Consider the following 10,786-nt stretch of genomic DNA (forward strand, 5'->3'; position numbering starts at 1 on the left):
CTTCTTCTTCTTCTTCTTCTTTTCTTTTTTTAATTTTGAGGCAAGGTCCAGCTGTCGTGAAACTCACTATATAGACCAGGCTGGCCTTGAACTCACAGTGCCTTGAATTCTCGAGTGCTGGGATTAAAGGTGTGAGCCACCACTGCCCAGCTAAAATATTATTTATTTTATGTATATGGTGCTCTATCTGGAGGTCTACCTGCATGCCAGAAGTGGGCATCAAATCCCATTATAGATGGCTGTAAGTCACCAGGTAATTGCTGGGAATTGAACTCATGACCTCTGGAAGAGCTGCCAATGCTCTTAACCACTGAGTCATCTCTCCAGCACCCCCTCATTTTTTTTAAAGTTAACAGTTTTATTCATTATGCATGCATGCATGTGTGGGTACAGGCATGCATATGTTGGTCAAAGGCCAGCTTGTAGGAGTTGGCTTTCTCCTTCCTCCATGTGAAACCTGTGTAGAGAACTCTCACCCACAGGCTTGACAACAGGCCCCATTACCTTATGAGTTATCTCGCTGTTCTTATGTTGCTGATTTATTTAGTTTTTAATTTTTTACTTTTTTGGTTTTTCAAGACAAGGTTTCTCTGTGTAACTTTGGAGCCTGTCCTGGAACTAGTTCTTGTAGACCAGTCTGGCCTCGAACTCACGGAGCTCCACCTGCCTCTGGGATTAAAGGCATGTGCCACCATCACCCGGCTGTGTTGTCATTTTTATTTTGTGAGTGTGAGTGTTTTGCATGCATAGATGTCTGTGCAACATGTGCATGCAGTGCCCAAGAAGGTTAGAAGAAGGTGTACTATCCCCTAACACTCAAGTTACAGATGGTTGTGAGTTGCCTGATGTTGATCCTGGGAATGGGAACTTGGGTCCCCTGGAAGAGAGGCCTGTGCTCTTAACCACGTACTCATTTCTCCAGCCTGTATTTGTTTATTTTATGATTTATTTTTATTATTTGAAATTCTCTCTATGTGTACGTATGTGCATGTAAGTGCAAGTGGCCTCAGAGGGTAGAAATATCCGATCCCCCTAGACCTGGAGTTACAGCTGGTTGGGAGCTGCCTCATGTTGGTGCTGGGAAAATTGGATCAGTTCTTCCAGAAGAACGGCAAGCGCTCTTAACCACTGAGCCATCTCTCTGGCCTATTTATTCATTTGTTATGATGATGATGATGATGATGATGATGATGATGATGATGTCTCATCCAGTGTAGTGGTGCATTCCTTTAATCCCAGGTGGATCTCTATGAGGCCAGGTGGATCTCTGTGAGGCCAGCCTGGTTTACAGAGTGAGTGCCAGGAAAGTCAGAGCTACGTAGTGAGACATTGTCTCAAAAACAAAAACAAACCACCACCACCACCAAAAACCCGAGAGAGAGAGAGAGAGAGAGAGAGAGAGAGAGAGAGAGAGAGAGAGAGAGAGGGGTCTGGACCTATAGGCCAGGCTAGTCTCAAACTCACAGAAATCTACCAGCCTCAGCTTTCAAATTGATGACTTGAAGACATGTATTTTTGTTTTTTTGTTTTTTCTGAGACAGGATTTCTCTGTGTAGCCCTGGTGGTAGACCAGGGTGGTCTTGAACTCACAAAGATTGGCCTGCCTCTGCACCTTAAATGCTGGGATTAAAGGTATATACCACCATGCCTGGTTTGTAGTTTTTTTTTTAAAGATTTATTATTTTAAATTATATGAATGATATAAAATATATGAATGACATAAAATTATATTCTAAATTACATGAATGTGTTTGAGTATGTGCCCACGAGTACAGGTGCCCAAAGAAGCCTGAGGTGTCAGATCCCCTGGAGTGACAGGCCTTTTCAAGTGGCCAGGTAAGAATGCTGGAAACAGAGCCTCTGTTCTTTGGGAGAGTAGTGACCATCACTGAGCCATCCCTCCATATCTGTATTATTATTATTTTAACCACTTTTAATCCCAGCGCTGGAAGCACGGAGACTCCTGTGAGTTCGAAGCCAGCCTGGTCTACAAAGTGAGACCCTCCCTCAAAAACAAAGGCCATCTCCAGAACTAGGAAAAAGGCTGTGCTTGCTTTAGGAGGGATGATCCCTGTCCCTCCCTGCCTATCCCCACCCTACCTACCAGGCACTTTCCAGCAGCTATTTGAATGCCATAACTCCCACCTGCTGCCTCAAAGATCCTTCAGTTTCTGCTCCACACAGGTCCAGAAGTCAGCCTCAGGAAGAGATCCAAAGCTCCAGGTTTTCAGGCAGTGGCTCTGGTAAGTCTGTGAGGACTTTCTTGGAAGAGTGTTCCACACAGCTTTGTGGTGGGTGGAAATGTGAGTGGCAAGGAGTTTGAGAATTGTATGATACGGGGTCGGGGAGCTTTTATTGTATATAAGTGTGTATAAATGTGGGCACGTGAGTCCTGTGGTGTACAACCTGCAGGGCTGAGATTTGAACTCACATTATCAGGCATGGTGACAAGTGTCTTTACTATTGATCCATCCCGCTGGTGTCCATATGGGGCTTTTTGTGTTTTCTTTTCTTTTTCTTTTTTTTTTTGAAACAGGGTCTCACTATGTAGCCCTGTCTGGCCTGGAACTCTCCTTGTAAACCAGGCTGCCTTGCTAGCTTAGAACTCACTGTGCAGGTCAACTTGGCCTCCAACTTGTGGCACTCTTCCTGTTGGCATCCCAGTATGCACTCCATGCTCCCCCCCCCCATTTATTTTTGGCTTTTGTTGGCAGTTTCTGGCTTTATTTCATCCCACCCCCCGGGGGGGGGGCAAAACTGGGGATTCTCTTTCTTAAGGTGAGTTACAGAACGTCGGACCCAAGTTTGGGAGGAAGGAATGTTGACTGAGAGGCACATAGGAATCCAAACAAACAAGCATTTCTGGTTGTTATGCTTGCAGCTCTCAGCTTTTCTCCCCTAGGATCCAGGAGCGCAGGGTTAAAAGGGCTTTTGAAAGCAGTGTCTTGGAGGCAGGCAGGGAGGTAAAGAGATACTTAACCAGGTACTGGGGGAATGGCAGCCCCAGTTCTTTCCCCACTGAGTTCAAGGATCCTCCCAGGTGGCATCCTACCCTTCATTTGCTTTCTCTGCATCCTTTAAAGAAATTTAATTCAACTGGGCAGTGGTGGTGCACACCTTTAATCCCAGCTGAATTGAATCAGGTCTTCCAAAAGAACAGCAAATGCTTTTAACCACTGACCCATCTCCCTAGCCTATTTTCCTTCCTTCCCTTCCTTCCCTCCTCTCCCCTTCCCTTCCCTTCCCTTCCCTTCCCTTCCCTTCCCTTCCCTTCCCTTCCCTTCCCTTCCCTTCCCTTCCCTTCCCTTCCCTTCCCTTCCCCCTCCCTCTCTTCCCTCCTCCTTCTCCTCCTTCCTTCCTTCCTTCCTTCCTTCCTTCCTTCCTTCCTTCCTTCCTTCCTTCCTTCCTTCCTACCTAGACTAGATCTAACCCAGTGTGGTAGTTCATTCCTTTAATTCCAGCACTCAGGAGGCAGAGACAGAGGCAGGAGGATTAATGTGATTTCAAGGCTAGCCTGATCTGCAAAGCAAGTTCCAGAACAGCCAGGACTGTTACACAGAGAAACCCTGTCTTAGAAAACAGACAAATAAACTGAACCCATTCACTTACTTATTTTTATTTCTTTTGGTTTTATTAAGGCAGGGTCTCAAGTGGGAAACTCATTTTGCAGGCCCATTTTGGGATTTCCCCCCCCCCCCTCAGTCTCCTGAGTGCTGGGATTTGGGATTACAGGCTTGAAGCACTATACCTGGCTAAATGCTTTTTATTTATTTTAACTTATCAGTTTTCTCAAGGCAGGGTCTCAGTCTGTAGCCCAGGCTGACTTCAAACTCCTTTATGTCAGTCTCCTGAGTTCTGGGATTTCACCCCAAAGCCTCCACACTAGGCTCAACATGTCCTTTATAACAAACCAGTCTCAGTTCTAGGGATTTATCTCAGTGGACAGAGTGCTTGGTTACCATGGAAACCCTAGGTTTCATTTCTAATACTACTTAAACCTGGTGCGGCATCCTAAACCTATACGTATCACTAACAATAGGAAAGGGAAGGCAGGAGGATCACGTGTTCAAGCCATTTTTACCTAGTGAGTTTGAACCTAATCTCAGAGACATGAGATTCTGTCTCGTAAGTTATATGAATGAAATAATCAAGCTGGGCATGGCATAGTGGTGCACACTTTTAATCCCAGTGCTTGGGAGGGAGAGGCACAAGGGTCTCTGTGAGTATGAGGCCAGCCTGGTATACATAATGAGTTTCAGGACAGCCAGGGCTACACAGTGAGACTCTGTCTCTAAAAATCAAATCCAAAACAAACCCAGAAGTAATTGATGTAAGAATAGATTTTTCCATAGCTGGGCAGTAGTGGTGCATGCCTTTAATCTCAGCTCTGATGGCAGAGGGAGATGGATCTCTGTGAATTTGAAGTCAGCCTGGTTTACAAGAGATAGTTTTAGGACAGCTAGGGCTGTTACATAGAGAAAACTTGTCCTGAGAAATCAAAAACAAAACAAACAAAACAAAACAAATAGTATTTCCTTGAGTTCTGTGATACAATTTAGGTCTTTAATAAAATTTGGGAAGTGGGGCTCTAGGACCCCAATGTGTAGCTGATAAGTCAGAAGTTCCTGAGGCTTGGGATTGCAGGTAAGTCTAAAGTGGGCCAGTTTTTGGAGTTGGAACCCTCATTTTATGGATCCACTGTTAACTCCAGATAGTGTCAGAATTGGACTTGATACATGGGTATTTAGCTGGCATCTGCCATTTTGGGGCAACAAGGTATGATGGACAGTTTTATGTCAACTTGACACCAGTTAAAATCATCTTAGAGGGGGAGCCTCAGTTAAGAAAATGCCTCTAAGCTAGGAGGTGGTGCCACATACCTTTAACTCCAGCACTCGGGGAGCAGAGGCGTATGGATCTCTGTGAGTTTGGGGCCAGCCTGGTCTACAGAATGAGTTGCAGAGAAACCCTATCTCGAAAAACCAAAACAAAACAAAAAAACAAAACAAATATAAGTGGGCTAAATTGCTGGGCACTGGTGGCCTTTAATCCCAGCACTTGAGAGGCAGAGGTAGGGGCAGGTGGATCTCAGTGAATTCAAGGCTAGCCTGGTCTACAAAGTGAGTTCGAGGACAGCCAGGACTGTTTCACAGAGGAACCCTGTTTCAAAAAACCACAACATACACATACACACACACACACACACATACAACAAAAAAAACAAAGTAGGCTAAATAAGCCATGGGAAAGCAAGCCAGGAAATAGCACCCCTCCATAATGTCTACACCAGGTCCTGCCTCCAGGTTCTTGTGCTGGAGTTCTTGTTCTTTCTTGGACGATGAAGAGTGTTGTGTGTAAGCCAAATAAGCTGTTTCCTTCCCAGCTTGATTTTTGGTCCTGGTGGTTCATCACAGCAACAGTAACCCCGACTAAGACACAGGGTTACTCAACATACTTTTGGGGTCAGAGGAGTGAATTGTGCTGTGATTACAGTAGGGAAGAAAAAAATATTGAGTGTTTACTCTATATTGTCAAAGGTTAGGGCTGAATGTGTGTGGACGCTATTCCTGGCTTCCGTACTGTGAGCAGAAGTGCCAGGAAAGAAATGCCATCTTCAAACTGAACATTCTACACTGACTGGTTAGATAGAACCTTAAAGTTTCTGGAGGGGTTGGCGTGGTGTAGCTCCAGAGTCCAATTTAGAGTTTATCTTGGGCTATTACTTATCTTGAGTCTCCTAAGTGGTCATTTTCTAAATTACTTTCTGTTGTTGGACCTGACATTCTTTGACTTGACAGATAAAAACCCTTTGGAATGCACTCATTTTGCAAAAGTCTCTTCTCCATTGGTCTGAGTCACCAGATAGCACCTGCGGCCCATGGTTGAGAGTTCTCTTTGCTGAAGCTACCCACTCAATGTTTCCAAAAATGGGTTTGATAAGCACCTTGACTTCTAAGTTCCTTTGTTCTATAGCTGTAAAAATGGAGTGATGCTGCTTTTACAGTGGAACATGGGGCTAGGGGTAACCCGTGTCCGTGGTTCCTCACATTTGGCTCCAGAATAAACTCTCTTTTTTATCCTGTTTGGAGTGAGAGCTGTGTTTTGACATGGACAGTTCTAAAAATATTTTCTTTCTTTCTTTCTCTCTCTCTCTCTCTTTCTTTCTCTCTCTCTCTCTCTTTCTTTCTCTCTCTCTCTTTCTTTCTATTCAAAGTGATTTTATTGCTCGTGTATACAGGGAATTTACGCCACTAAAGCAGAGGCTGGGGATGACTCATATTTCCAGTTGGGTGGGAGGACCCGCTTAGTCTTATAGTAACGAGCCAGCCGGTGAATTCTGCTCTCTATCAGAATCAGGCAGAATTTAGCATCCTTATCCTTTCTGTTCCTCTCAAGATGCTTTCGGACAGCGACTGCCTTCTTAATCAAATGGTAGAGATCCTCAGGGAGATCAGGGGCAAGGCCTTTGGACTTAAGGATTCTCAAGATTTTATTACCAGTCACAAAACGGACCTGGGCCACACGGTGCGAGTCCCTCAGGATCACACCTATCTGGGAGGGAGTGAGGCCTTTCTTGGCCAGTTTGTAAATCTGTTCCTTCACGTCAGACGTCAGCTTCAGCCACGTGGGGACGCTGCAGCGGTAGGGCAGCGCCGGCTGGGACAGGCCCTTCCCGGGAGCGTGCATGCGACCCATGATGGCGGAGGTCTGGCAGCAAAGAGGTATTTTTCTTTTTCCATTTGTGAGTGTGTGTGTGTGTGTGTGTGTGTGTGTATGCATGTCTGCATGTGTGTGGGAGTGTGGATAGGTTGTGTGTATCTGGAGGTTGAGGTCCAGAATCATCTTCCATTACTCTTCTACCTTACTCATGGAGACAGGGTCTCTTGGTTCAAACCCAGACCTGACAGATATGGCTAGTCTTCTAGCTAACTTACTTTGCGGCTCCTTTGTCTCCTTTGGAGGCTAGAATTAAAGGTGGGCTGTGGCATCCACCAGGCATTTACATGGGTTTGAAGGTTTAAATTCTTGTCATTAGTACTGAGGCAAGCATTTTTTTAAAAAGATTTATTTATTTATTATGTATACAACAGTCCTTCCATGTATGCTTGCATGACAGAAGAGGGCACCAGACCTCATTACAGATGGTTGTGAGCCACCACGTGGTTGCTGGGAATTGAACTCAGGACCTTTGGAAGAGCAGTCAGTTCTCTTAACTGAGCCATCTCTCCAGCCCTGAGGCAAACATTTTTAACCATTGAGTCAGCTCCCCAAATCCTTATGTTCTAATAATAATGAACTTAAGTCTATATAGAGATTTAAAAAGAATTATATACTTTATGTGTGTTGGTGTTTTGCCTGCATGTATATCTGTGTGAGGGTGTCAGAGCCCCTGGAACTGGAGTTACAGACAGTTGTGAATTGCTATGTGGGTCCTGGGAATTGAATCCAGGTTTTCAAGAAGAGTAGCCAGTACTCTAAACTCTAACCACTGAGTTATCTCTTAGAATTTCTTCCTTTTCCTTCCCTCCTTCCTTTTCCTTCCCTCCTTCCTTTGCCCTTCCTTCCTTCCTTCCTTTGCCCTTCCTTCCTTTGCCCTTCCTTCCTTTGCCCTTCCTTCCTTTGCCCTTCCTTCCTTTGCCCGCCCTTCCTTCCTTTCTTCCTTCCTTCCTTCCTTCCTTCCTTCCTTCCTTCCTTCCTTCCTTCCTCTGCCTTTGAGTGCTGGGATTAAAGGTGTGCACCACCACTGCCTGGCAACCCTTAGAGATCTTATAAGGTATGGATCTGTGAGGGTTAAAAAAAGAGGCTGGGTATGAGGCTCAACAGTAGAGTCTGTACCTTGCATTTGTGAGACTTGGACTTTGGTCCCCAGGATTGTCAAAAACAACAGCTGTAACAAAAGCATCTTGCCCCGCACCACGGCCCAGGTCTGTGCTCTTTGTGCTAGACCCCACTTCGTGAGCTTCGGGCAAGGGGCTGGAGGTTGAGAATACACATGCAGAAACAGGCCGACACACACACACACACCTTCCAACACTGGTACCAAAAGCCCCTCTTTAATAGCACCATGGAGGCTTAAATACACTGCAGTCAATGGCCAACAGGTGAAAATCCCATCCTCTGATCCTCTAAGCTAGGCACAGCTTCTAGTAACTTCAATTAGAAGGCTCTAGACAGGGAAGAACAGCTGAAGGCCAGGGCTCAATTGGTTTCAGCAGCATCTAAGGGAATTGGGTAGGCTCCCTGCAAACAGTCACTTTTCTCTGGGAGAACAGCATCTATGGATTTGGGTAACTGCAGAAGGTCCTGGAAATGCTTCCTCTGGGACACTGAGGTAAGACTAGGCATGGTGAGTAGTTTGTCATAGCCAGTGATACAGTGAGGCTGGCTTTGGTGCCACTTGGAGAAGTGGATCGAGTTGGTCATAGCTCTGCAGTTAAAACTGGCGAAAACTGGAGACAAGCCCAGCAGTGGTGGTATATGCCTTTCATCCCAGTGCTTGGGAGCCAACATCAGACAGAAAAACCCTGTCTTGAAACAAACAAACCCGCAAAACAACAAAACCAAAATAACAACAAAACAAACAACAATAACAAAACTGGTCACAAACTCCTGGTCCTCCAGCTCTCAGCTGAATGGTGGGACTGGAGGTGTGAGCCGTCATTCTGGATTTCAGCACTTTTGGTACCTCAAGGACTGAAATCCTGTCTCCTGAACAGTTTATCTCAACATCAAGCTCAAGGTGCACCTGTATCCCAGGTGGGACAGAAATCATTCCCTTTTAAAGATCCTCCTTTTAGTTAGGTGTCTGCTCATGAGCACGTGCGTGCAGCTCCCCGTGAGGGCCAGGAGTGTCGGGGGCCTTTGGAACTGGAGCTTCAGGTGGTTGTGAGTCATTTGATGTGAGTGCTGATAACAGAACCCAGGTCTTCTGTATAAGAAAAATGAAGCAGTCAAATCACATGCATAAAACAATAGCTGTAATTTAGCTAGGGGTGGTGGCACATGCCTTTATTCCCAGCGGATCTTTGAGTTTGAGGCCAGTCTGCTCTACAGAGAGTTCCAGGACAGCAAGAGGTAAACAGACTTGATCTCAACAGGCTGGGACTGCTTTACTGGGACAGTGAGGGGCCTCAACCTTTCAGGATGATTTTGAGTGCAGCTATTTTATTTATTATTTATTTATTTATTTATTTATTTATTTATTTATTTATTTATTTATTTATTTATTTATTTATTTATTTATTTGAGACAGGATTTCTCTGTATAATACCTCTGGCTGTCCAGGAACTCACATTGTAGATCAGGTTGACCTTGAACTCAGTTCTGCCTGCCTCTGCCTTTCCAGTCCTGGGATTAAAGGGCAGTATGCCTGGCTAAATTATAGGGTTCTTTTGTGGTTTGACTCGAAAGCAGGGTGGGTTGATTTTGAAGAAGAGTGTTGGTGGAATTTTAATTTATGTTTGAAGACACATGGCTTCAAGAAAAGTGTTTCTCTTTATTGCTATTATTACTTGTTTTGTTTTTCTTTAGACAGGGTCTCACTAGGTAGCTCTGGCTGTTCTGGACCTCACTAGGTAGACCTCTGTGGTTTTGAACAGCCAGAAATCCACCTGCCTCTGCATCAAAGTGCTGGGATTAATGGCGTGGACCACCACACCCTGTCTGGTGATCATTCTTGATGTCTCTTCTTGTTTTCCAGCAGTTTGGATCCAGGCACCTAGGATGTTTTGGCAGAATGTCCATCACTTTGGTCAGAAGTTGGTACGCCGGCGGCCCTTGGCCGCAAACGAACTGTCTGATTCTCCCTTGTCACGATGTCTGACCACTTTGGACCTCCTGTTCTTGGGAGTGGGCAGCACCCTGGGAGCAGGCGTGTACGTCCTGGCTGGGGAAGTAGCAAGAGAGAAAGCTGGACCATCCATCATTCTTTGCTTCTTAGTGGCTGCTGTATCTTCAATGCTGTCTGGACTCTGTTATGCTGAGTTTGGGGCCAGGGTGCCGTGTTCAGGTTCAGCGTATCTCTACAGCTATGTCACAGTGGGCCAGCTGTTGGCGTTTGTCACTGGCTGGATTCTCATACTCTCCTACATCATTGGTGAGTAGGGTAGGGCCTTAGAATGGGCGTGGGGATGAGGTGGAGTGGGGTGGGCAAAGCTGGGACTTGGGTAGTGTAAGACCCAAGATGCCATTCTCTCCTTTTGTTGCCCCCTTAAAGATTAACCCGGAAGAAATGAGGTTTGTAGAGTGACTGGCTAGGTTTCCTTTTGTTCGAGACAGTCTCACTGTGGAGACGAGGCTGTCCTGAAATTTGTGCAGATACTCACTCTCCTAGCCTTGCCTCCCCAGCGCTAGGATTGCAGGTGTGAGACCCACCGAGCATTCATTTTGTTATTTTCTTTCTTTTTTTTAAAATATTTATTTATTTATTTATCATGTATACAATATTCTGTCTGTGTGTATGCCTGCAGGCCAGCAGAGGGCACCAGACCCCATTACAGATGGTTGTGAGCCACCATGTGGTTGCTGGGAATTGAACTCAGGACCTTTGGAAGAGCAGGCAATGCTCTTAACCTCTGAGCCATCTCCCCAGCCCTCATTTTGTTATTTTCAAGACAGGATTTTTCTGTGTAACAGTTCCTGACTTTCCTGGAACTCGCTTTGTAGACCAGGCTGGCCTTGAACTCACTGAGATTCACCTGCCTCTGTCTCCCAAGTGCTGGTATTAAAGGTGTGTAGCTTCACACCTGGACTTTTTTTTTTTTTTGGTCAAGATTTTATGTAGGTA

The 10,786-nt window shown here is 45.4% G+C and overlaps 2 protein-coding genes across 2 annotated transcripts in view; one reads left to right on the forward strand and one right to left on the reverse strand.

Moving 5' to 3' along the window:
• Positions 1-6,242: 6,242 nt before the first annotated feature.
• LOC126493071 (40S ribosomal protein S13-like) lies at positions 6,243-6,716 on the reverse strand. Its single transcript, XM_050129853.1, has one exon. The coding sequence runs from the start codon at positions 6,694-6,696 to the stop codon at positions 6,244-6,246; it is 453 nt and encodes a 150-aa protein (XP_049985810.1). The 5' UTR covers positions 6,697-6,716; the 3' UTR covers position 6,243.
• A 2,994-nt stretch (positions 6,717-9,710) lies between these two features.
• Positions 9,711-10,786, forward strand: part of LOC126493091 (cationic amino acid transporter 3-like) — a 16,987-nt gene continuing 15,911 nt past the window's right edge. The window contains exon 1 of the mRNA XM_050129881.1: positions 9,711-10,096. Coding sequence (XP_049985838.1) covers positions 9,724-10,096 — 373 coding nt within the window. The 5' untranslated portion in view covers positions 9,711-9,723. The remainder of the gene's footprint in view (positions 10,097-10,786) is intronic.

The sequence above is a fragment of the Alexandromys fortis genome, unplaced genomic scaffold, assembly GCF_014885135.2.
Source record: "Alexandromys fortis isolate MF-2015 unplaced genomic scaffold, M_Fortis_MF-2015_v1.1 scaffold_282, whole genome shotgun sequence".
Classification (NCBI taxonomy): Eukaryota; Metazoa; Chordata; class Mammalia; order Rodentia; family Cricetidae; genus Alexandromys; species Alexandromys fortis.

Excerpts from the sequence above, each read along its gene's own strand:
- LOC126493071 (XM_050129853.1), bottom strand. The coding sequence starts at position 6,696 with ATGGGTCGCATGCACGCTCCCGGGAAGGGCCTGTCCCAGCCGGCGCTG.